Source organism: Pseudophryne corroboree, chromosome 1 (genome assembly GCF_028390025.1).
Source record: "Pseudophryne corroboree isolate aPseCor3 chromosome 1, aPseCor3.hap2, whole genome shotgun sequence".
Lineage (NCBI taxonomy): Eukaryota > Metazoa > Chordata > Amphibia > Anura > Myobatrachidae > Pseudophryne > Pseudophryne corroboree.
The window spans coordinates 276,266,630-276,293,441 of record NC_086444.1 but is presented as its reverse complement, the minus strand read 5'-3'; the positions used below and the strand labels follow the sequence as shown (position 1 = coordinate 276,293,441).

The 26,812-nt window shown below is 46.1% G+C and overlaps 1 protein-coding gene across 1 annotated transcript in view; it reads right to left on the bottom strand.

Annotated features, from left to right (window-relative positions):
* The window catches only part of P2RX6 (purinergic receptor P2X 6), a 125,901-nt gene extending 103,943 nt beyond the window's left edge, over nucleotides 1–21,958 (bottom strand). The window contains exons 1-2 of the mRNA XM_063964288.1: nucleotides 21,825–21,958; nucleotides 4,552–4,705 (exon numbers count right to left, since the gene is read on the bottom strand). Of these exons, the coding sequence (XP_063820358.1) occupies nucleotides 4,552–4,705; nucleotides 21,825–21,958 (288 nt within the window). The remainder of the gene's footprint in view (nucleotides 1–4,551; nucleotides 4,706–21,824) is intronic.
* Between the last annotated feature and the right edge of the window lie 4,854 nt (nucleotides 21,959–26,812).

The following is a 26,812-nucleotide window of genomic DNA, read 5'->3' as shown; positions in this document are numbered from 1 at the left end:
GCAGATAATAGCCAGTAAGTAATGTATACAGTAGCATTTGAGTTTGCATGACTGTTTGCATAGTTAATTGCAAAGTAATATTTGCAAACAAAAATGTGTGTATATTTTGATTGTAGATAGTGATAATGATTTTATTTAGGGATAGATGTTTGTATGCAGATATACAGTATGTGTGTGGGTTGTATGTTTGTATGCCATAGCCACTGATTTAAAATTAGGACACATGCAACCAACACACATACTGAACAGTGGATATGACATATGATCCTCTCAGATTTTGTAAACACATTTAAAGATTTTTTAATAGTAAAAATGTGAACTTTACATTGAACTTTTAAATATAGTTTTCACAATGGGCAAATACCTACTAAATCACATTTCTAATTGAGCATTATCGAGTAGCTTAAGTATTTTTGTTTCTAAATTTAAGATAAACATAAAAATAAAACTGTTCCTCTCTCCTTAGGCAGAGCACGAAGGAGCCAGCAGCAAAAGTCGCAACAAAGACCCACGCCCCCCAAGAGCCATCCCCCCATCAAACTCCCTCCCCCCTCAGTCTTCCTCCCCCTCTAAACCTCCTTCCCCCCTCAATCTTCCTCCCACCTGAACCTCCTTCCCTCTCTGAACCTCCTCCCCCCCAAGCTTCCTCCCCCTCTGAACCTCCCTCTACCCCTGATGCTCCATCCCCCTCTGAACCTCCCTCTACTCCTCATGCTCCATCCCCTCTGAACCTCCCTCTATCCCTCATGCTCCATCCCCCTCTGAACCTCCCTCTACCCTTCATGCTCCATCCCCCTCTCAACCTCCCTCTATCCCTCATGCTCCATCCCCCTCTGAACCTCCCTCTACCCCTCATGCTCCATCCTCCTCTGAACCTCCCTCTACCCCTCATGCTCCATCCCTCTCTGAACCTCCCTCTATCCCTCATGCTCCATCCACCTCTGAACCGCCCTCTACCCCTCAAGCTTCCTCCCCTTCGGAACCTCATTCCCCCCTCAAGCTTCCTATCCCTCTGAACCTCCCTCTACCCCGCATGCTCCAACCCCCTCTAAACCTCCCTCTACCCCTCATGCTCTATCCCCCTCTGAACCTCCCTCTACCCCTCAAGCTTCCTCCCCCTCCGAACCTCCCTATACCCCTCATCCTCCATCCCCCTCTGAACCTCCCTCTACCCCTCATGCTCCATCCCCCACTCAATCTGATCCTCCTTCCCCCATCCAACCTCCCACCCACTTTCAAGCCCCTTCCCCCATCCAACCTCCCACCCCCTCTACTGATGAGGACACTGAGTGGGCAGCTGTGGCCCCAGATGTAGAGGAGTATGAGTGGCCGGCGTTGGCGGAGAGTAAGCATATATTTATTTTTTTAAAGTTTTGAAAAATTTTAATACAACAACATGTGTCTTCAACCTGTGTCCCTGCAGCTGTTGTGTAAAAACACATTCTAGCATTCCCTGCCACACTTTGGGTATTAAGGCATGATATCACTGAGGCAGGCCATGCTTGGATGTGTATTTCCACAGCAGCTGCAGGACACAGGTTGAAGACACATGTACTGCAACAGATTACAGTAAAACATTCTATTTAAAAAAAAAAAAACACTTGGTCATAACAGACATACAGGTAGGAGGTCCCTGTTTCCAAATTGACAAAGTATATGGATTTCAGAATTCAAAACAATGGTAGGAAGTAATTGTATGACCAACATAGTGCACCAATAACAATGCGAACACATTCCTTATGTCATGGGAAAAAATAGTGTTAAGGATTTAGAAAGTCACGTGTGTGGTTGGTGCATCTAAAAGACTTGTCTGAATAGCTAATTTTAGTGGACCATCTTATGATGGGTAGTGGCACAACAAACTCCAGAACTTGTGTTTGTGAACTAGTGAGCCATTAACATTACAGATGCATAGTGTAGATGGGGGTTTTTGTGTTTTGACTATATAAGGGGAGTCATATATTTTTCGAGACAAGTATGTATGCTAATAATTGTTTTTAGATGTGAATGATAATTTTGTTTTCTTATTAATCTGTAGCATATGTAAAGAGCATAATCAGCTTTACAGTGTCATTCTAGTGGATTGTAGTGATGATGATTTACATATGTTTTTTTGTTTGTGATTTTAATTTTCACATTCTTCCCCACTTATTACAGATTGTGAGGTTGGAGATCGTGACAAAGCCATCAGGAGGGAGCTCCTGGCCATGCAAGTCAATATCCAGGCCTTGCTGGCCAATGTTTCAAATGTATTATTATTTTTTTAACATTTTTACACAATTTTTGTTTATGTATTATTTGAACACACAGAAAACGTAAAAAAAACTATGCTATTGTGTTGCGTTTTTATTTAGTTTAATCGTATTCCTTTTTATCTGTCTTTTATACTTTATATTTTATCCTCTCTTCAATATGTGTTTCTAAAAATAAAAAAATAAAAAAAAACATTTAATTTATTTCTTTCCTTCCTTTTAATTTTGTGTTTTCCACAATACTATTTTAAAAAACTACATACTTGAAAACAGTTTTTAAAAATAGAATTGTGTATTGTGAAAATAGGACAACAAACATATTTTGTGCAAACAGTATGTATGTTGCCTTAATTGCAGAATGTTATTGATCAATTAGTTTGCCAAACTCTTCATTTTGCAGTGTTTGATCACTTAATTGATCAATCACATTATAATTCCTTAGGGTGATTGTTTAATTTGTTTAAAAACAAAAAAACAAACACCATTGTGCGATTAGTTGCAAGCTAGCGAATGAAACGCACATGTACAAAAAACTCCATGTTGCAGGTGATGCGCTTAGCAACCTTGCAAACGCATCGCTACCTTGCAATGCAAAATGGGAAACACCTCTTTTTTTCACCGCTGCACATTTTTGTGCAGTCTTGCATGAGAGGCGTGTTTTTCTGGAATTACACGATCTTATGATCCGTTCACACTCTTGCGAGCGCTGCCTGCTTGCGCATTGAACAGCGATCAACTCTGAATTACCCCCTATGTGCGATTTTGACTATACTTTAGTACTAGGTAGTCAAGATTGACTTGCCTGCACAATCTATCTAGCCTTGAGATACCGACCCCGCGGGACCGCACATCGGTATCGCAAGGTGGCTAACACCTTGCGATTTGCACTAACTTTCCTTACGATTTTGACTATATAGTCAAAATTGCAAGGATAAATCTCACTGTGTGTACACACCTTAAGTATAACAATGATTATATATAAACAAATCAGTAATATATTTACAGACCAGCAGTAATGGCTCTTATTTATTGTTTTAATTTAGAAAATACATATTGTGGTATATGGCCAGTGGTTGGTATCCGGATGATGACAGTTAAAAGGTCAACAAGCAATAGGTCGACACCAAATGGTCGACATGGTCAAAATGTAGACAGGTTCAAATGATCGACATGACAATGGATGACACAGCATATGGTCGATGATATTTTTAAAATGTTGTTTTAATTTTTCTCATACTTTACTATCCACGTGGACTACAATTTAGAATGGGACGTGTCTGAAGCATGGCAAGCAAAGTGAGCCATGTGAGGGGACACGGTGAATTAATTTAGGGTACACGTGCAGGAAGGGAAATTTTCACGCATCGACCATTTCTGTGTCAACCTGTTGCCCGTGACGACCATGTCAACCATGTTCATGTCGACCATTTGGTGTCAACCTAGACATTGTCGACCTTCTGACTGTCCATAACCCCAGGGACTGGCTGGTAACTTTTAACCTGGGGGCAACACAAGCAAGATTCTGGTGCTGGTATTCTGACCGCTATTGGGATTCTGGCGCCGGAATTCTGACCACTGTTGGGATTCTGGCGCTGGTATTCTGACTGCTGTTAGGATTCTGGTGCTGGTATTCTGACCATTGTTGGGATTCTGGTGCTGGTATTCTGACTACTGTTGGGATTCTGGTGCTGGTATTCTGACTACTGTTGGGATTCTGGTGCTGGTATTCTGACTACTGTTGGGATTCTGGTGCTGGTATTCTGACCACTGTTGGGATTCTGGCACTGGTATTCTGACCACTGTTGGGATTCTGGTGCTGGTATTCTGACCACTGTTGGGATTCTGGTGCTGGTATTCTGACCACTGTTGGGATTCTGGTGCTGGTATTCTGACCACTGTTGGGATTCTGGTGCTGGTATTCTGACTAATGTTGGGATTCTGGTGCTGGTATTCTGACCACTATTGGGATTCTGGTGCTGGTATTCTGACCACTGTTGGGATTCTGGCGCTGGTATTCTGACTAATGTTGGGATTCTGGTGCTGGTATTCTGACCGCCAGGAACCCGAGCGCTGCATCCCCTTTGGGGTAGGTGGTACTATATATGGGTTTCCTGCTAGTAACAATTACTATATAGTAGTTCATAATTTCTCAGACCACAATTTACACGTGTATATTCTGGAACTAAAAACCGGGCAAAAGTTCATGAAAACTAAAAGTTTGGAGGAAACCAGACAGGAGGTAACATCAGAATGTACTTAGTGAATGACTAGCCACTCATATCATGTAATGAGCACTCACCTGACTAGGCCTCACAAAGTCTGCTACATCCCACAGTCTTTCTTGAAATTCCTTGAAATTCTTGGTGACTGAAGCTCCCTTGAGTTTTGTTATTACAGCGAATTGAAGATCAGAGTCAGTTTCTTGGTATCCCTTTTTTACAATAAACACCCACCTATTTAATTTAATAAGAAACAATATATTAGCACAATTAATATGATATCCCAAGTCACAATTACAAGTAAAAGCATATATGGATAGAATTTGTAAGTCACTGAAATATTCTGAAAAGAAAAAAAAAATTACCTCAGCAGATATCACGTGTTAAGCAGTGACGTGCGGTGGGGTGAGGCAGAGCCTTTCCTATCATACTAACGTTTGTGCCAGAGTTTTGACTGTATAAAGTATATAAAAAATACAAAGAATATGTTCAAAATATCTTCTTTGTATCATTCTAATCATTTTTATAGTCAAATCTCTGGAGTAAAAAGTCTATGGCAGGTGAGGCAGTGCCTCACTTGCTTATCTTTTCCGCCCATCTCTGATCAAAACCCACCAAATTTACAGGAGTTTATACTGCTGCACCTGTGTATAATGCCCACATGAACCATTTGGGTCATATATTGTGTGTAAATCTGGCTTTGGTACTAACCAGTGTCTCCTAAGAAATTTACCTCACCGCACGTCCCTGGTGTTAAGTAAACAGTCTTTACATCTTCTCTCATTGCTGAGCATTACAGTGTATTAATATACAGATGGATAATCGATACAGACCAGAACAGGTTAGATTTTTTATTTTTTTTATCTATATGGAATAGGAAACCCTTGCTCATTTGTTTTGACCAAATATTCATAGAGTGAGTCCAACACAGGGTTTATCTGCTTGTACTAACACTTTTGTCTTTGTCATGCTTCAGGAAATATTAGTGGATTCTCTGTTGCTAATCAAGGTAAGTGTTGGCCAATCAGAGGTGTGGGGTCTAAGAGTGAGGTCCGGTGAGGTCAATGGCTGGGGAGGCATTGACTAGTATCAGGGCCAGATTTACACACACACATTTATGATTTGGTGGTGAGATTCAACTATAAAAAAAGATTTGAATAATACAAAGATGATATGAATACTACAAAAGTGACATTTATATGTTCTAAATATCATCTCTGTATTATTCTTATCATATTTATAGTAAAAACTTTGGAGTATGCTGGAGTATGAAAGGTGTGGCTCTGCCTACCCTGACCGCATGTCGCTGGGGTCTAATGTCTGTGACCTGGTATTCACCAGCTCACAGACATGGCTGACCTGTCTATGATTTGAATAGCGGTAATAGTGGGTAATAGTGGGAAGTCTGCGTAGCAGAGATCGGGTGAATTCGGTGAGTTTGTATGGTACGGTGACTGAAGCTAAAGGGCCCTACACACGATATCATTAAAAAATGAACGATAAATCGTTCCTATCTGTCAGTGTGTATGCATCAACGATGAACAATGCGTGACCCTGCATCGTTGATCTGTCCTCGTTTATATATGCAAGTCAGTTTGGACGATATAAATGTATGTACTCTCATATCGTCCAAATTGACCATCGATATCGTCCAGTGTGTAGGCAAAAATCGTTGGTGGAAACATCGACCATCGATAATATCATTGGTCGATAAAATCGCTGACATCGCCCAATGTGTAAGAATATGGTCAGGAGGAGCTGAGGTCAGGTCAAAGTCACTGCTTGTTGGCGGTTTTCTGCATGATATAAAAGGGCAATAACATTAATTACAAGATTTTAAATGCAGAACCCTCCTATTACAAACCTTTATTTCGTTGCCCTTTTTTTGGAGAACTGCTGTTCTGTATTTGTTGTTCCATTATGTTATGTATTTTGCAGGGTAGTGGAGAGAACTGAATGTCTTTTTTTTATATCAATACGTCATACCTAATTAAGCTAAACAAATTTTATTTACTGATGTCTGTATTTTTATATTGTTTCCTTTTTTTAGTAAATAAATATACTGCATTATCATTAAAACTATTTTGGTAAAAGAGTCAACATGTTTTTATGTTTATAAAAATTAGACGACAAGAGTTGTTTAAATATATACAATTAAAACTTCCTTTTTCTACATTTGTGAAATTAAAATATTTTCTGTAAAGTTTGTGTTGGTCAAGTGCAGCTGTACAATACCAACCACATCTGAATCAGACCCTGTATACATAACCCTTTTAAAATTAAGTTACATTCTATAAAGACACTTACCCAATGTTGCACAGTCACTGGATTTGATCTTAGCACAATTCTATACAGACGCCAAACACGACACCTCCCAAACACACAGGACCATCTATTGTACCATGCATGACTTGACATCTGAACTTGATCATAATATATGGTTGTTATTAGTGATGAGCGGGTTCGGTTCCTCGGAATCCGAACCCCCCCGAACTTCACCCATTTTACACGGGTCCGAGGCAGACTCGGATCCTCTCGCGTTGCTCAGTTAACCCGAGTGCGCCCGAACGTCATCATCCCGCTGTCGGATTCTCGCGAGATTCGTATTCTATATAAGGAGCCGCGCGTCGCCGCCATTTTCACTCGTGCATTGGAGATGATAGGGAAAGGACGTGTGCAGCGTTCTCTCAGTTGTGTTCAGTGTGCTGCAAATATCTGTGTGCTGCAAATATCTGTGCTCAGTGTGCTTGCAAATATCTGTGCTCAGTGTGCTGCAGTGAAAATATCTACGTTCTCTGCCTGAAAAATGCTCCATATCTGTGCTGCATTGTAGTATATAGTAGGAGGACAGTGCATACAGGGCCGGTTCCGGGGCTTCTGGCGCCCCGGGTGGCATTAGGGGGCGTGGCTTCGTACAGGGGGCGTGGTCATTTACGACCCCTGTACAGACTGAAATGATGTGCGGTGCGCGATGACATCATCGCGCACCGCACAGTAAAGGACCTCTCCACGAAGGGAAACTAGACGCGTACGCGTCTAGTTTCCATTCCCAGCGGCAGCGGGGGGGGGGGGGGGCAGCGGCCAGCGGCAGCAGGGGGGCAGCGGGGGCACACAGCAGCAGCGGATCTTGCCCTGGTGCGGCGCCCTCCGGATGGCGCCCTGCGCCCTCCGGAAGGCGGCGCCCCGGGCAAAAGTCCTGCTTGCCCGTGGCAAGATCCGCTACTGAGTGCAGAATTTTGCTGACCAGTGACCACCAGTATTATATCAGTACGGTACAGTAGTCCACTGCTCTACCTACCTCTGTGTCGTCAAGTATACTATCCATCCATATCTGTGGTGCATTTAAGTTTTGCGCAGTATATCTATAGTAGGAGGACAGTGCATAATTTTGCTAACCACCAGTATATAAAATATAGCAGTACGGTACAGTAGTCCACTGCTCTACCTACCGCTGTGTCGTCAAGTATACTATCCATCCATATTCCATACCTGTGGTGCATTTAAGTTTTGCGCAGTATATATATAGTAGGAGGACAGTGCATAATTTTGTTGACCACCAGTATATAATATATAGCAGTACGGTACAGTAGTCCACTGTTCTACCTACCTCTGTGTCGTCAAGTATACTATCCATCCATACCTGTGGTGCATTTAAGTTTTGCGCAGTATAAATATAGTAGGAGGACAGTGCATAATTTTGCTGACCACCAGTATATAATATATAGCAGTACAGTACAGTAGTCCACTGCTCTACCTACCTCTGTGTTGTCAAGTATACTATCCATCCATACCTGTGGTGCATTTAAGTTTTGCGCAGTATATATATCGTAGGAGGACAGTGCATAATTTTGCTGACCACCAGTATATAATATATAGCAGTATGGTACAGTAGTCCACTGCTCTACCTACCTCTGTGTCGTCAAGTATACTATCCATCCAGCGACCTTGGTGCACCTCTTTTTTTCGTTGCACCATGTGCTGTTTGGGGACTATTTTTTGAAGTCTCATCCTGTCTGACACTGCAGTGCCACTCCTAGATGGGCCAGGTGTTTGTGTCGGCCACTTTGGTCGCTTAGCTTAACCATCCATCGACCTTGGTGCACCTCTTTTTATCTTTGCATCATGTGCTGTTTGGGGACTATATTTTGAAGTGCCATCCTGTCTGACACTGCAGTGCCACTCCTAGATGGGCCAGGTGTTTGTGTCGGCCACTTGGGTCGCTTAGCTTAGCCATCCAGCGACCTTGGTGCACCTCTTTTTTTCTTTGCATCATGTGCTGTTTGGAGACTATTTTTTAAATCTGCCATCCTGTCTGACACTGCAGTGCCACTCCTAGATGGGCCAGGTGTTTGTGTCGGCCACTTGGGTCGCTTAGCTTAGTCACACAGCTACCTCATTGCACCTCTTTTTTTCTTTGCATAATGTGCTGTTTGGAGACTATTTTTTAAATCTGCCATCCTGTCTGACACTGCAGTGCCACTCCTAGATGGGCCAGGTGTTTGTGTCGGCCACTTGGGTCACTTAGCTTAGTCACACAGCTACCTCATTGCACCTCTTTTTTTCTTTGCATCATGTGCTGTTTGGGGACTATTTTTTAAATCTGCCATCCTGTCTGACACTGCAGTGCCACTCCTAGATGGGCCAGGTGTTTGTGTCGGCCACTTGGGTCGCTTAGCTTAGTCACACAGCTACCTCATTGCACCTCTTTTTTTCTTTGCATCATGTGCTGTTTGGGGACTATTTTTTAATTCCGCCATCCTGTCTGACACTGCAGTGCCACTCCTAGATGGGCCAGGTGTTTGTGTCGGCCACTTGGGTCGCTTAGCTTAGTCACACAGCTACCTCTTTGCACCTCTTTTTTTCTTTGCATCATGTGCTGTTTGGGGACTATTTTTTAAATCTGCCATCCTGTCGGACACTGCAGTGCCACTCCTAGATGGGCCAGGTGTTTGTGTCGGCCACTTGGGTCGCTTAGCTTAGCCATCCAGCAACCTTGGTGCACCTCTTTTTTTCTTTGCATCTTGTGCTGTTTGGGGACTATTTTTTGAAGTGCCATCCTGTCTGACACTGCAGTGCTACTACTAGATGGGGGGAGAGAGGAGAGTGACCATGAGACGGTCATCCGCCAAAGAAGGCTTACTTTGTGGCGCACTCTTTTATTATTAGTCAAATTCGTGATTTATTAAGAAATTAAAACTTAACATTTAATGGATATATTAAAATAATACGGTCAAAATAAGACATAAACAGCACAGATCGGTCAGAGTTGACCTACAGTGATTCAAAATCACTGTATGTATATATGTATAGTGTATATGTGGCTAAAGTTCACTATGGTATGCATATAAAGTTTCTAATAAAAATTACCATGGAACATAGCCACGTATCTACCGAAGCAATAGATGGTTGTAGAACAAAAGTGAAATAAGGTTTAAATAATTAGTCGGGTAATTAAAAACTCCAAGAGATCTTTCTAAATAAATAACGGATGACCGTCTCATGGTCACTCTCCTCTCTCCCCCCTTTTAGATATTGTATAATGCTTACAGGTGCACCTCCAGCCCAATTCTATGTAGGTTAGGGCATTCCGCCCTTTCAATTTCTCTTTCAAGGCTGGTTTCTAAATCAATACCTTTTCTTATTATTATTTATATTGACAGAGCCTGTGCATAGCCCCACAGACTATACGTCTTTCTCTCTTTAAATACCCACTCCTAGATGGGCCAGGTGTTTGTGTCGGCCACTTGGGTCGCTTAGCTTAGCCATCCAGCGACCTTGGTGCACCTCTTTTTTTCTTTGCATCATGTGCTGTTCGGGGACTATTTTTTGAAGTGCCATCCTGTCTGACACTGCAGTGCCACTCCTAGATGGGCCAGGTGTTTGTGTCGGCCACTTGGGTCGCTTAGCTTAGTCATCCAACGACCTCGGTTCAAATTTTAGGACTAAAAATAATATTGTGAGGTGTGAGGTGTTCAGAATAGACTGGAAATTAGTGGAAATTATGATTATTGAGGTTAATAATACTATGGGATCAAAATGACCCCCAAATTCTATGATTTAAGCTGTTTTTAAGGTGTTTTTGTAAAAAAAACACCCAAATCCGACAAAAAAATGTCAGGGAGGTTTTGCTAAAACGCGTCCGAATCCAAAACACAGCCGCGGAACCAAATCCAAAACCAAAACACAAAACCCGAAAATTGTCCGGTGCACATCACTAGTTGTTATACGCTTTTCTTATTTTTCTATTTTGTTTTCTGTAATGGATTTACACTTTTTTTGTGGGTCACACAAAAGAGGGGTTGAGCATCGCTGCTCCCGATGCACAGGTCGCGGCCCTCTGACTGGGTTCCTATGCGGCTGGTGGACACTGGAGGAACTAAATGCAGCTAGTGAATAGGGCGTAGTGAGGTGTACTGGAGTGTAGATATCATAAATGGGTCAGAATTAGACGGGCAAGGCGGTACCAGAAGACAGACAGAAACAGGAGAATAAGCCAAAGTTGAAACCAGGAAGTCACAAAAGCAGTACCAAGAGAGCAGGCAAGGAAAATCGTCAGATGAACTGGATAAGAACACAGAAATACACACTGGGAGCCCTAACTGAACAGACACAGAGTACAGGATGTGAGCCCATACCTCCTAACTGTCCAGCATCCAGCGGGACAGTCCCGTTTTCCTATTCACAGTGCTGGAGGGTGCAGCTCAGCATCACGGAGAGTGCTGGCACGCCCCATAGTGACGCGAACAGGGATTCCATGATGCTCCACTCCCTTTTCACCAAGCTCCACCCCTTTTCACGAAAACCCACACCCTTTTGGTCCCGCATCCAGTCACGCCAAAGTTGGGAAGTATGTGAGCCTAATACTCTTGCACTGAATAGTGCCAAGAGATTTTCTTCTATAGGGGGATAGGTATGAATCTGCCATCAATCGTGATATCATGTTTGGCCCACCTGACCCTTTCAATTTGAAACAGAGTGTTATGTGCATCCCTATGGGGCCCGAAGTCACCTGTGGTCAAAGCTGTCCACAGCCGCTGGGAGAGGAGGTGATGCTGGCGGTCCTTGTGGCTGCTGGGAGAGAGACCGCCGGCAGTCAGAAGAACCACCACAGCCTTGGGGGACCAGTGCTGCCAGATCCAGTAAGTAGTTTTTCTAGTTAAATAATTGCCTTTTTACATTTCAGGCATAAACACAAACAGAAGTGCTGGGATTTACGTACTGATGCTTCATAAATAAACCCTAAGTTTTTGGGTTAGCATAAAATCTGCCTTGTCAACCCTCTCATAAAACCTTTAATGAACTCATTGTAGAATTGTATCTGCTTTGTATGAAAGTAGCTGTTTGAATTGACCCTAGATAACTTATAATCTATTATAATAATTTTATTTATAGAACGCTTTCGTCCAAAAGGACTAGGAGTAGATTCTTTGCTTTGATCAGGGCTGGTGCTGCACAGATAGTGTGGTTATGGATGTCTCCAGTTGGGCGATTTGCAGTTTCAAAGCTGTTTTCTGTTGAGCCCATGCTTATAAGTGTCCCGTAAATGGATGCCTTGCGGGTCACCCATATTATGGCATGGCATATATCTCGAATACAGCGGTGTTCTCCAAATACTTGGCCAGCAGCTCTAATTATGACAATAGCAATAGTATATAAGGATGTGGTATGCATGACCGGCAGTCAGCATACCTCCGCTGCTATCCCGACAGCGGAATGTCGGCGGGGGTGGGCGAGCGTAACAAGCGGTCGCCACGGGTTCTATTCTATGGGTGTAGTGGACACCCACGAGTGGGAATAATCCCTGTTAGTCATCTTAACGACTGTCGGGATTGCGAGGGGGCGGGATGTAGGCGGAGGTATTGTGACCGGTGGTCACATAACTACATCCCGTATATCAGCGGTGGCCAACCCGCAGCTCTCGAGCCGCATGCGGCATTTTCATCATCCGTATGCTGCAAGGTCGGCTCCCAGCTTCCACTACCCGACAGCCCGGCACACTGTTTCTAACGGCGTCGGCCGTGAGCCAATCAAAGCTCGCGGACCGGCAGCTAAGGCTCCTGATTGGCAGCCGGACTGCGAGCTTTGACTGTCTCATGGACCAGTGCCTAATTGAAGGTAGACACCGCCACCGGAGAGGCACGTGCTGCGCTTTCCTCCCTGCCCTCAGTGTGATGAGCAGCACTTGGGGGGGGGCACTGTGGGGACGTGTGTATCTGGCACTGGGTGCATATCTGGAACTGTGGGGATGTGTGTATCTGACACTGGGAGGCATATCTGACACTGGTAGGACATGTGTATCTGGCACTGTGGGGGTATATATGTATCTGGCACTGTAGGGGCATATATATGTACCTGGCAGTGTGGGGTCATGTGTATCTGGCACTGGGGGCATATGTGTGTCTGGCACTGTGGGGCATGTATGTATCTGGCACTGTGGGGCATATTTATATTTGGCACTGTGGGGCATATATGTACCTGACACTGTGGGGCATATATGTATCTGGCACTGTGGGGCATATGTGTACCTAGCACTGTGGGGGCATATATGTATCTGGCACTGTGGAGGCACCCATTTTTTGGCGTTTTTATATGTATGTGGCACTGTACTGGGGCATTATATGTATGTGGCACTGTACAACATGACTAATAACAGGGCTATGATACTCCTACAAACATCATACTGAAAGGTGTGCGCACAAAAATGGGGTGTGGCTTTATGGCAACTATGCCACGCCCCCATTTTTGCATGCGCGCCTTTGGCACGTGCATGATAGTAGCTCTTGTCCTTGACTACAGATCTTTTCTGGCTCTTTGCCTCTGACTGGGTGGCCACCCCTGCCGTATATAATACGATTACTAGAGCTGCCGCCACATCATGCAGTTTAAGGGATAGACCAGAGCTGCTGCATATGCCAAGCTTCTCCTACCAAGTTTGCTGTGTGTGTAGATCTGAGCCCTCAATCAGTGCACAGGACCAGAGAGTAGCGGTCAGGAAGAAGAGACAGGTGCCTTACCATGAGGTTGGAGAATGTGTTCTTAGAAATTGCAGTTCTGTCTCTGCTGGTTCTATTATGTTGGTGTCTTTATTTATTATGGTATATTTAACCTTTTCCTGACCACTTATTTTGTTATATTAAACATGTTTGATACAGCCTATACTATAGATCATCTATAGTGTTGAATATAAAATAAGATTTTTAACCAACCGGTAAATCTTTTTCTCCTAGTCCATAGAGGATGATGGGGACTCCGTAAGGACCATGGGGTATAGATGGGCTCCGCAGGAGACATGGGCACCATAAAGAACTTTAGAATGGGTGTGCACTGGCTCCTCCCTCTATGCCCCTCCTCCAGACCTCAGTTAGAGAAACTGTGCCCAGAGGAGATGGACAATACGAGGAAAGGATTTTGTAAATCTAAGGGCAAGATTCATACCAGCCCACACCATCCACACCGTATAACCTGGAATATACGCAACCAGTTAACAGTATGAACAAAACAGTATCAGCTAAAGACTGATCTCAACTGTAACATAACCCTTATGTAAGCAACAACTATATACAAGCCTTGCAGATTTTTTCCGCACTGGGACGGGCGCCCAGCATCCTCTACGGACTAGGAGAAAAAGATTTACCGGTAGGTTTAAAATCTTATTTTCTCTTACGTCCTAGAGGATGCTGGGGACTCCGTAAGGACCATGGGGTTTATACCAAAGCTCCAGACCGGGCGGGAGAGTGCGGACAACTCTGCAGCACCGACTGAGCAAACGCAAGGTCCTCATCAGCCAGGGTATCAAACTTATAGAACCTTGCAAAAGTGTTTGAACCCGACCAGGTAGCTGCTCGGCAAAGCTGTAAAGCCGAGACGCCTCGGGCAGCCGCCCAAGAAGAGCCCACCTTCCTAGTGGAATGGGCCTTTACCGAATTTGGTAACGGCAAGCCTGCCGTAGAATGAGCCTGCTGAATCGTGTTACAGATCCAGCGAGCAATAGTCTGCTTCGAAGCGGGAGCACCAACTTTGTTGGCTGCATACAGGACAAACAGTGCTTCTGTTTTCCTAACCCGAGCCGTCCTGGCTACATAGATTTTTAAGGCCCTGACTACATCCAGGGACTTGGAATCCTCCAAGACATCCATAGCCACAGGCACCGCCATAGGTTGGTTCATATGAAATGAAGAAACCACGTTAGGCAAAAATTGAGGACGAGTCCTCAACTCTGCTCTACCCGCATGGAAAATCAAATAGGGGCTCTTGTGAGACAAGGCCGCCAATTCGGACACCCGCCTTGCAGATGCCAAGGCCAACAACATGACCACCTTCCAAGTGAGAAATTTTAATTCAACCGTTTGAAGAGGTTCAAACCAGTGAGACTTCAGGAACCGTAACACCACGTTAAGATCCCATGGTGCCACTGGGGGCACAAAAGGCGGCTGGATGTGCAGAACTCCCTTTACAAAAGTCTGGACTTCTGGGAGAGAAGCCAACTCCCTCTGAAAGAAAATAGACAGGGCCGAAATCTGTACCGTAATGGAGCCCAATTTTAGGCCCATATCCACTCCTGTCTGTAGAAAGTGGAGAAAACGGCCCAGATGGAAATCTTCCGTAGGAGCATTCATGGCTTCACACCAAGATACACACTTCCTCCAGATACGGTGATAATGTTTCGCCGTCACCTCCTTCCTAGCCTTTATCAGAGTAGGGATGACTTCCTCCGGAATACCTTTCCCAGCTAGGGTTCGGCGTTCAACCGCCATGCCGTCAAACGTAACCGCGGTAAGTCTTGGAACACGCAGGGCCCCTGTTGCAACAGGTCCTCCCTGAGAGGAAGAGGCCACGGATCTTCTGTGAGCATCTCCTGAAGATCTGAATACCAGGCCCTTCGAGGCCAATCTGGAACAATGAGTATTGTTTTCACTCTTTTTTGTCTTATGATTCTCAATATTTTTGAGATGAGAGGAAGAGGGGGGAATACATAGACCGACTGAAACACCCATGGTGTCACCAGGGCGTCCACCGCTACTGCCTGAGGGTCCCTTGACCTGGCACAATACCTCCGAAGCTTCTTGTTGAGGCGGGACGTCATCATGTCTATGTGAGGAATTCCCCAAAGACTTGTTATCTCTGTAAAAACTTCTTGATGAAGTCCCCACTCTCCTGGATGGAGATCGTGTCTGCTGAGGAAGTCTGCTTCCCAGTTGTCCACTCCCGGAATGAAGACCGCTGACAGAGCGCTTACGTGATTTTCCGCCCAGCGAAGAATCCTGGTGGCTTCCGCCATTGCCACTCTGCTCCTTGTCCCGCCTTGGCGGTTTACATGAGCCACGGCTGTGACATTGTCCGATTGAATCAGAACCGGTAGGTCGCGAAGAAGATTATCCGCTTGTCGTAGACCGTTGTATATGGCCCTCAACTTCAGGACGTTGATGTGTAGACAAGCCTCCTGGCTTGACCATAGCCCCTGAAAGTTTCTTTCTTGTGTGACTGCTCCCCATCCTCGGAGGCTCGCGTCCGTGGTCACCAGAACCCAGTCTTGAATGCCGAACCTGCGACCCTCTAGAAGGTGAGCACTTTGCAGCCACCACAGGAGAGATACCCTGGCCCTGGGGGACAGGCTTATCTTCTAATGTATTTGTAGATGGGACCCGGACCACTTGTCCAGGAGGTCCCACTGATGCATGAAACCTGCCGAAGGGGATGGCCTCGTAGGCTGCCACCATTTTCCCCAGAACACGAGTGCATTGATGAACAGACACTCTTTTTGGTTTTAGCAGGTCTCTGACCATGTTCTGGAGGTCCCGGGCTTTTTCCATCGGGAGAAAAACCCTCTTCTGATCCGTGTCCAGAATCATGCCTAGGAATGATAGTCGAGTCGTTGGAATCAATTGTGACTTTGGTAGATTGAGAATCCAACCGTGGTGTTGTAGCACTCTCAGGGAGAGCGACACGCTCCTCTGCAATTGATCTCTTGATCTCGCTTTTATCAGGAGATCGTCCAAGTATGGGATAATTGTGACTACCTGCCTGCGCAGGAGCACCATCATCTCCGCCATCACCTTGGTGAAAATCCTTGGGGCCGTTGAAAGCCCAAACGGCAACGTCTGAAACTGGTAATGACAGTCCTGTACAGCGACTCTCAGGTACGCCTGATGTGGAGGAGGATATATAGGGACATGAAGGTATGCATTCTTTATGTCGAGTGACACCATAAAATCCCTCCCTTCCAGACTGGAGATCACCGCCCTGAGCGATTCCATCTTGAATTTGAACTTTTTCAAGTACAGGTTTAGGGTTTTTTGATTTCAAATGGGCCTGACCGAACCATCCGGCTTCGGGAACATGAACAGGGTTGAATAGTACCCTTTCCCCTGTTGGACTAGGGGAATCCTGACAACCACTTGCTGTTGACACAGCTTTTGAATTGCAGCTAACACTACTTCCCTCTTTGGGGGAGAAGCTGGCAAGGCCGACTTGAAAAATCGGCGAGGGGGCACCTCTTTGAATTCCAGTTTGTAGCCCTGGGATACAATATTCATCGCCCAAGGATCCACGTCTGACAGAACCCAGACCTGGCTGAAGAGTCGAAGACGTGCCCCCACCGGCGCGGACTCCCTCAGTGGAGCCCCAGCGTCATGCGGTGGATTTAGTAGAAGCCGGGGAGGACTTCTGCTCCTGGGAACTAGCCGGAGCAGGTGTTCTCTTCCCTCTACCCTTACCTCTGGCGAGGAAAGATGAGCCCCGACCTCTTCTGGACTTATGCGACTGAAAGGACTGCATCTGATATTGTGGAGTTTTCTTTTGCTGTGGGGGAACAAATGGCAAAAAGGTAGATTTACCCGCGATAGCTGTGGCAACCAGGTCCGCAAGACCTTCCCCAAATAAAACTTCACCTTTGTATGGCAAAACCTCCATATGCTTCTTTGAGTCGGCATCACCCGTACATTGGCGGGTCCACAGGGCTCGCCTAGCAGAAATCGCCATGGCGTTGGCTCTCGAACCTAGCAGCCCAACGTCTCTTTGAGCGTCCCTCATATATAAGACTGCGTCTTTAATGTGACCTACGGTCAATAAAATGGTATCCCTGTCTAGGGTATCAAGGTCAGCTGACAAGGTATCTGTCCAAGCTGCAACTGCGCTACATTCCCATGCCGATGCTATTGCCGGTCTGAGTAAAGCACCCGTATGCGTATAAATAGATTTTAAAGTAGTTTCCTGTCTGCGATCAGCAGGATCCTTGAGGGCTGCCGTGTCTGGAGACGGTAGCGCCACCTTCTTGGGCAGGCGCGTTAAAGCCTTGTCCACCCTGGGTGAGGATTCCCAACGTACCCTGTCCTGTGCAGGGAAAGGATACGCCATAAGAATCCTCTTGGGAATCTGCAGCTTTTTGTCTGGAGTTTCCCAAGCTTTCTCAAATAACTCGTTCAGCTCATGAGATTGGGGAAAGGTTACCTCAGGTTTCTTTTCCTTAAACATGCGCACCCTCGTGTCAGGGACAGATGGGTCGTCTGTGATATGCAAAACATCTTTTATTGCAATAATCATATAATTAATACTTTTGGCCACCCTTGGGTGTAACCTCGCATCATCGTAGTCGACACTGGAGTCAGAATCCGTGTTGGTATCAGTGTCTGCTATTTGGGATAGGGGACGTTTTTGAGACCCAGAAGGGCCCTGTGACCCAGTCGAAGCCGTGGATTGACTACCTGCTTTTTCGCTGGACTCTGCTTTGTCCATTCTTTTATGTAATAAGGTCACATTTGCATTTAAAACATTCCACATGTCCAACCATCATGAGTCGGCGTTACCGACGGAGACACCACAATCATCTGCTCCACCTCCTCCTTAGATGAGCCTTCCTCATCAGACATGCCGACACACTCGTACCGACACCCCCACACACACATGGATAACGTTATAAGGAGACAGTTCCCCAATAAGGCCCTTTGGAGAGACAGAGAGAGAGTATGCCAGCACACACCCAGCGCCAACTGACACTGGAAACAATTTCCCAGATAATATAGCGTTTTTATATATATAATTAACTGTGTAATACACTCACTGCGCCTTACAAGTGCCCCCCCCCCCCCCTTTGTGTCACCGTGTTCAGCAGGGGAGAGACCAGGGAGCCAGCTTATGGCGCTGGTTAGTGCTGAGGGACCAAGCTCCGCCCCCTCCAGCGGCGGGCTTCGGTCCCGCTCAAATGTATAAAACTGGCGGGGGATTTTTATAATTACTGCCTCCGCAGCCCATATACTTATAAATACCAGACTTAGAGGTTTTTATTGCTGCCCAGGGCGCCACCCCTGCCTGCTAGTGTGTGCTGTGTGTGGGAGCAATGGCGCGCAGCGTTACTGCTGCGCGCTTACCTCAGGAAAGATCTGAAGTCTTCTGCCGCCTAAGAAGTCTTCTTTTCTTCTTATACTCACCCGGCTTCTATCTTCCGGCTCTGTGAGGAGGACGGCGGTGCGGCTCTGGAACGAACGGCGAGGGTAGACCTGCGTTCCGACTCCCTCTGGAGCTAATGGTGTCCAGTAGCCTAAGAAGCAGAGCCTATTACTTAAGTAGGTCTGCTTCTCTCTCCTCAGTCCCACGATACAGGGAGCCTGTTGCCAGCAGTACTCGCTGAAAATAAAAAACCTAACAAAATTCTTTTTCAGAGAAACTCAGGAGAGCTCCCCTGTAATGCACCCAATCTCCTCTGGGCACAGGATCTAACTGAGGTCTATAGGAGGGGCATAGAGGGAGGAGCCAGTGCACACCCATTCTAAAGTTCTTTATGGTGCCCATGTCTCCTGCGGAGCCCGTCTATACCCCATGGTCCTTAAGGAGTCCCCAGCATCCTCTAGGACGTAAGAGAAATACTGATTTCCATACAGTGCCCAGTGTATAAAAAGACAAATGTGTACACTAACGTCCAGGGTCTTTTCTTCTACTGCTCCCCCAGACTCCCACACTTGTTCCAATGTTCCACAGAGTGGGAGATTGTGGATTGCATTTGAAAAAACCCCTCTCTAGAAATCCTGCACTTGCCCCTGAAGTTATGCTCACTTACAGTGGGGGAAAGTACTATTAGTGTTTGTTAAAGTCATTTGCTTTAAAGCTCTGAACACATTGTACAGTACAATTGATTTTGGCAAGCAAGAAGTTTGCAGGAAATTGCCTTGATAATATCTAGCCTCACTAAAATACCTGGGGAGGTGAGTAGGGGGGATGTATCAAGCTGGGTTCCACTCATTAAACAATTTTGTGGCACATACTGTATGCCAGGGTGCACTGGCGTGCGCAGCACATTTTATTAGGGGGTGCAACATCGGAGGGGTGTGTCTAGCACCGCCTTTTGGGCGTGTCTAGCACCATCTATTGATGGTCAACGCATATAAAATATCCACCCTTGTACCAATTCTAATAAAGCAGATGCATTGTCAGATGTTGTGGTGTGCACCAAACACCCCTGATGGCACTCACTGCAATGACACTGCTCCTCCTCAGCCTGGTCTGGCTCCCTCTCTCTTTCCCCTACAAGCTGCAGCAGCTTACTTACAAGTCAGTCACTCACTGACACTGATAGTCGCAGACTAGTGCTGCTGCTGCTGGATAAATGAGTGACGTGTCAATGCTGCTGCCGGCCGTCTGTCAGTATTGAATTTGTCTTCCTAAGAGGAATGCTGGCTGCATGCTGCTCCTCATCAGTGGCTGGCGTTGGCATAGCATAGAAGGAGAGAGGTGTGTATGTGGCGGGTGTGACGGGTGGGTGTGCGAGCAGCATGACGTCATCACGTCAGATCACGCTGTTTTTGTACATGGAGGTGGAGCCGGGAGTTTGAAAGCCGGTGTCACTGGCACCCTTGATTAACCCAGGCGTACGGTCAATAATGCAGTTCTGATGGTGCAGCGCAGAGGGGACAGTAATCAGCCTGCTCGGCGATCGCTGCATCAGGCATGTGAGATCGGGGTGCCAGACATTAGGGGGTGCCTGTGCACACCAGGCATCCCCCCTGCGCACACCTATGCCAGGGTGACATGAATGGAGGGGAGTTTTGAAAGCATGGTAGTTAGCATTAAGACAAGTAATAGTTTAGTCATTTGAGGGCAGGGCTGCCAAGATAAATCTCAGGCCCTGGTACAGCAACTTCCTGGGACCCCCCTTGGAGGGTGTGTGGCCACAGCATGTTGGGGTCGTGAATGCACCTCTTTGGGGGCATGTCCAGGGCAGTAGAGGGCCTAGGTACTTTTCAGGGTGTGTGGTCTAATCCCAGGTGGCGTGGCCCTGCACCCTTAGATAAAAAATACAGGAAAAATTATTACAGCCCTGTCCTAATACCCCCATCTGCACTCACAGCCCTGTCCTAATACCCCCCACATACACTGACTCAGGGGTGCTTTACAATTGCAATGTATTATTACACAGTAATAGCTGTAGATATTGACACACACTCACACACACACACACACACACACCTCACTGCGAGCAAGATTTTTGAAGGCACCTTGACACAGTGCAATCGCTGCGCATGTGCAGTCTGCCAATAATCGATCACTTGTGTGAACATCGGCCGCAGCGTGCAGTCATGAATTAGGCTCATATACTGTAGTGCTATGTATTGTTTGAGAAAGGGAGGGCCCCAAATCGCTGTCTTGCTTAGGGCCCCAGGCAGTCTAAATCCGTCTCTGGTGCCCATAGTTGATATTATGCCACATGCCAAGTGAATGGTATTACACACTTCTCCTAATAAACAGGTCTCCCAATTTATTGAAGTACTAATAACAGGAGGAGGAAGCATTATTCACTACTGTATGTCTCACACCTTTTAAATATTTAGCTTATTCTATATCAGTATACTTTGATTAATTTTGAATCAATATTTGAATAAAAGCAATATTTTATATAAATGAATGCAAGCCATCAGCTCCTCACAAAATAATTTTGGGTAAAGTTGGAAGCGAGTTCGGTGTTGAGGCTTCATCCCTTTCTAGGGAATACTATAGGAACGCGCAGTAATTAGATGGTACATTATACTGCACGGAAGTATAGAGAACACCTATTTAATGCACTCAAGGCAAAGTATAAGGTTTCATCTATGCTTTAAATATATTTGTTTTTGAACCTGAGTGTGCACAAGACTTCAGTTTGCATCCAATTCAGTACAGCTCGGGTCAATACATTATAAATAAAGGAAAACGCTTATACTGATGTTATGTCTCTCTTATCTATATATGTGCAAATGCTGCCCTTATTTTATCTCAGCTATTATTCATACCCCTGTATAGCTTCTCCCTGCATTATCTTATTCCACATCCCCATGTGTGAGTCTTTTACCTTCTACTACAGCATTATCCCAAAAATAATATTACTTACCCAATAATATAACAAAAAATGGCAAGATGAAGCAGGCGATGAAGTATGCCGATCTTCCTGTTCTTAGTCAGCACATATTTCTCTGTCTTGTAGTCTAGAAGAGGTGGAAAAGATTTAGTACATGCAGAATCCATTACTGCTTGATACACAGAATGACTCTGCTATTTACAGTATAAATATTACAGTGTTAAAGACACAGCTCAAGTACAATTGTCTTTATCTGAAATAACATAACTCGGATGCACAATTCAAGGGCTGATCTATACTCAATATTTGGATACTAAGGGGTATATTCAATTGAAGTCGAAAACTGCCGTCTATCGAAAAGACGGCAGTTTTCGACTTTTTAAGGTCGAATCCTGATTCGACCTATTCAATATTTTGCTAAATTTTTCGACAAGTCGATAAATTCGACTTGTCGAAAAGCACGTGAATCGGCGGAATAGCTGCCGATCCACGTGTTTATGTCGAAAACGGGGCCAAATCCAATAGGTTTTGGCCCCCTTTTCGACAATCTCAGGCCGACATCAAAATGATGTCGGACTGAGATGCGGACCCAGAGGAGGCGAGGGGGGGAGCCGCAGGGAGACGGGGGGACAGCCGGCAGGCATACAGGGAGATAAGCGCTACAGTAGCGCTGCAGCTGGATGTCACTCAGCCGCCGACCTCACGACAGCTTCCACCCGGCTCCAGCACGCTGCTGGAGCCGGGTGGAAGCTGCCATGAGGTCGGGCGGCTGAGTGACATCCTGCTGCAGCGCTACTCCGTAGCACTGATCTCCCTGTATGCCCGCCGGCTGTTTCCCCGCGGCTCGACCCCTTCTCTTCCTCTGCGTCCCATCTTAATTCGACTTGAAAAAGTCGAATTGAGATGGGATTGAATAGGGGTTGTCGGATCCATTCCGACAAACACCTGTCGGAATGGATCCGACTTTAATTGAATATACCCCTATGTCTGGCATTTATTTAACGCAACTGCTGTTTTAAAGCTATTTTCCAGTTAATACAACGGTTGGTATTTATGGCTTTTAAGTGTTAGTTCACAATAGATCTGCAGAACTATAGCGAGGTTAGAAATAGTTTTCATTTGTATGATCTGAAATAAAGTGGGTCTGTGATGTCCAGAACAGGTGTAAAATATCTCTGCTTCCAAGAAAGTGTATTTGGTTTGGTGTCTGAATAGGCCTAACAGGGGACAGCAATATTTTTTTACCAGATTTGTTGTTGATCAGGCACAATGACCATATTTTCTCTAACGTCCTAGTGGATGCTGGGGACTCCGTCAGGACCATGGGGAATAGCGGCTCCGCAGGAGACAGGGCACAAAAGCAAGCTTTTAGGATCACATGGTGTGTACTGGCTCCTCCCCCTATGACCCTCCTCCAAGCCTCAGTTAGGTTTTTGTGCCCGTCCGAGAAGGGTGCAATCTAGGTGGCTCTCTTAAAGAGTTGCTTAGAAAAAGTTTTTAGGTTCTTTATTTTCAGTGAGTCCTGCTGGCAACAGGCTCACTGCATCGAGGGACTTAGGGGAGAGAATTTCAACTCACCTGCGTGCAGGATGGATTGGATTCTTAGGCTACTGGACACCATTAGCTTCAGAGGGAGTCGGAACACAGGTCTCGCCCTGGGGTTCGTCCCGGAGCCGCGCCGCCGACCCCCTTGCAGATGCTGAAGATTGAAGAGGTCCGGAACCAGGCGGCAGAAGACTTTTCAGTCTTCCTCAGGTAGCGCACAGCACTGCAGCTGTGCGCCATTGTCTGTCAGCACACTTCCCACAGCGATCACGGAGGGTGCAGGGCGCGGGGGGGGGCGCCCTGGCAGCAATGTAGAATACCTGTATGGCGAAAAATACATCACATATAGCCCTTGAGGCTATATGGATGTATTTAACCCCTGCCAGACTTCACAATCTCCGGAGAAGAAGCCCGCCGAAAAGGGGGCGGGGCCTATTCTCCTCAGCACACAGCGCCATTTTCCCTCACAGAAAGGCTGAGGGGAAGGCTCCCAGGCTCTCCCCTGCACTGCACTACAGAAACAGGGTTAAAACAGAGAGGGGGGGCACTGATTTGGCGATATACATATATATTAAATGCTATATGGGAGGAACACTTATATAAGGGTTGTCCCTGTATAATTATAGCATTTTGGTGTGTGCTGGCAAACTCTCCCTCTGTCTCCCCAAAGGGCTAGTGGGTCCTGTCCTCTATCAGAGCATTCCCTATGTGTGTGCTGTATGTCGGTACGTGTGTGTCGACATGTATGAGGAAAATGTTGGTGAGGAGGCGGAGCAAATTGCCTGTAATGGTGATGTCACTCTCTAGGGAGTCGACACCGGAATGGATGGCTTACTTATGGAATTACGTAATAATGTCAACACGCTGCAAGTGGGTTGACGACATGAGACGGCCGGCGAACAAATTAGTACCGGTCCAGGCGTCTCAGACACCGTCAGGGGCTTGTAAAAACGCCCATTTACCTCAGTCGGTCGACATAGACCCAGACACGGACACTGATTTCAGTGTCGACGGTGAAGAAACAAACGTATTTTCCTTTAGGGCCACACGTTAAGGGCAATGAAGGAGGTGTTACATATTTCTGATACTCCAAGTACCACAAAGAAGGGTATTATGTGTGAGGTGAAAAAACTACCTGTAGTTTTTCCTGAATCAGATAAATTAAATGAAGTGTGTGATGATGCGTGGGTTTCCCCCGATAGAAAATTATTGGCGGTATACCCTTTCCCGCCAGAAGTTAAGGCGCATTGGGAAACACCCCTCAGGGTGGATAAGGCGCTCACATGCTTATCAGAAAAATATCCTAAAAAGTATACACACACATGCTGGTGTTATACTGTGACCAGCGATCGCCTCAGCCTGGATGTGCAGAGCTGAGGTGGCTTGGTCGGATTCCCTGACTAAAAATATTGATACCCTTGACAGGGACAGTATTTTATTGACTATAGAGCATTTAAAGGATGCATTTCTATATATACGAGATGCGCAGAGGGATATTTGCACTCTGGCATCAAGAGTAAATGCGATGTCCATATCTGCAAGAAGATGTTTATGGACACGACAGTGGTCAGGGGATGCAGATTCCAAACGGCACAAAGATGTATTGCCGTATAAAAGGGGAGGAGTTATTTGGGGTCGGTCCATGGGACCTGGTGGCCACGGCAACTGCTGGAAGATCCACCGTGTTTTACCCTAAGTCACATCTCTGCAGAAAAAGACACCGTCTTTTCAGCCTCAGTCTTTTCGTCCCTATAAGATATCTGCCCAGGGATAGAGGAAAGGGAAGAAGACTGCAGCAGGCAGCCCATTCCCAGTAACAGAAGCCCTCCACCGCTTCTACTAAGTTCTCAGCATGACGCTGGGACCGTACAGGACCCCTGGATCCTACAAGTAGTATCAAAGGGGCACAGATTGGAATGTCGAGGCGTTTCCCCCCTCGCAGGTTCCTGTAGTCTGCTGTACCAATGTCCCCCTCCGACAGGGAGGCAGTATTGAAAACAATTCACAAGCTGTATTCCCAGCAGGTGATAATAAAATTACCCCTCCTACAACAAGGAAAGGGGTATTGTTCCACACTATAGGGTGGTACTGAAGCCAGAAGGCTAGGTGAGACCGATTCTAAATCTGAAAAATTTGAACACTTACAAGGGTTCAAATCCAGATGGAGTCACTCAGAGCAGTGATAGCGAACTGGGAACAAGGGGACTATATGGTGTCCCGGGACATCAGGGATGCTTACCTCCATGTCCCAAAATTTGCTTTTCTCACCAAGGGTACCTCAGGTTCGTGGTACAGAACTGTCACTATCAGTTTCAGACGATGCCGTTGGAGTGTCCAAGGCATCCCGGGTCTTTACCAAGGTAATGACCGAAATGAGGATTCGTCTTCAAAGAAAATGGACGACCTCCTGATAAGAACAAGGTCCAGAGAACAGTTGGAGGTCGGAGTAGCACTATCTCAAGTAGTTCTACGACAGCACGGGTGGATTCTAAATATTCCAAAACCGCAGTTGTTCCGACGACATGTCTGCTGGTCCTAGGGATGATTCTGGACACAGTCCAGGAAAAGGGTGTTTCTCCCAGAGGAGAAAGCCAGGGAGTTATCCGAGCTAATCGGGATCCTCCTAAAACCAGGAAAAGTGTCAGTGCATCATTGCACAAGAGTCCTGGTAAAAAATGGTGGCTTATTACGAAGCGCTTCCATTCGGCAGATTTCACGCAAGAACTCTTCAGTGGGATCTGCTGGACAAATGGTCCGGATCGCATCTTCAGATGCATCAGCGGATAACCCTATATCCAAGGACAAGGGTGTCTCTCCTGTGGTGATTACAGAGTGCTCATCTTCTAGAGGGCCGCAGATTCGGCATTCAGGATTGGATGCTGGTATCCACGGAGGCCAGCCTGAGAGGCTGGGGAGCAGTCACACAGGGAAAAAAAAATTTTCCAGGGAGTGTGATCAAGTCTGGAGAATTCTCTCCACATAAATATACTGGAGCTAAGAGCAAATTTGTAATGCTATAAGCTTAGCAAGGCCTCTGCTTCAAGGTCAGCCGGTATTGATCCAGTGGGATAACATCACGGCAGTCGCCCACGTAAACAGATAGGGCGGCACAAGAAGCAGGAGGGCAGTGGTCAAAACTGCAAGGATTTTTCGCTAGACGGAAAATCATGTGATAGCACTGTCAGCAGTGTTCATTCCGGGAGTGGACGACTGGGAAGCAGACTTCCTCAGCAGGCACGACCTCCACCCGGGAGAGTGGGAACTTCATCGGGAAGTTTTCCGCATGATTGTGAACCGTTGGGAAAGACCAAAGGTGGAAATGATGGCGTCCCGCCCGAACAAAAAACGGGACAGGTATTGCGCCAGGTCACGAGACCTTCAGGCGATAGCTGTGGACGTCCTGGTAACACCGTGGGTGTAACAGTCGGTGTATGTGTTCCCTCTTCTGCTTCTCATAACCAAGGTATTGAGAATTA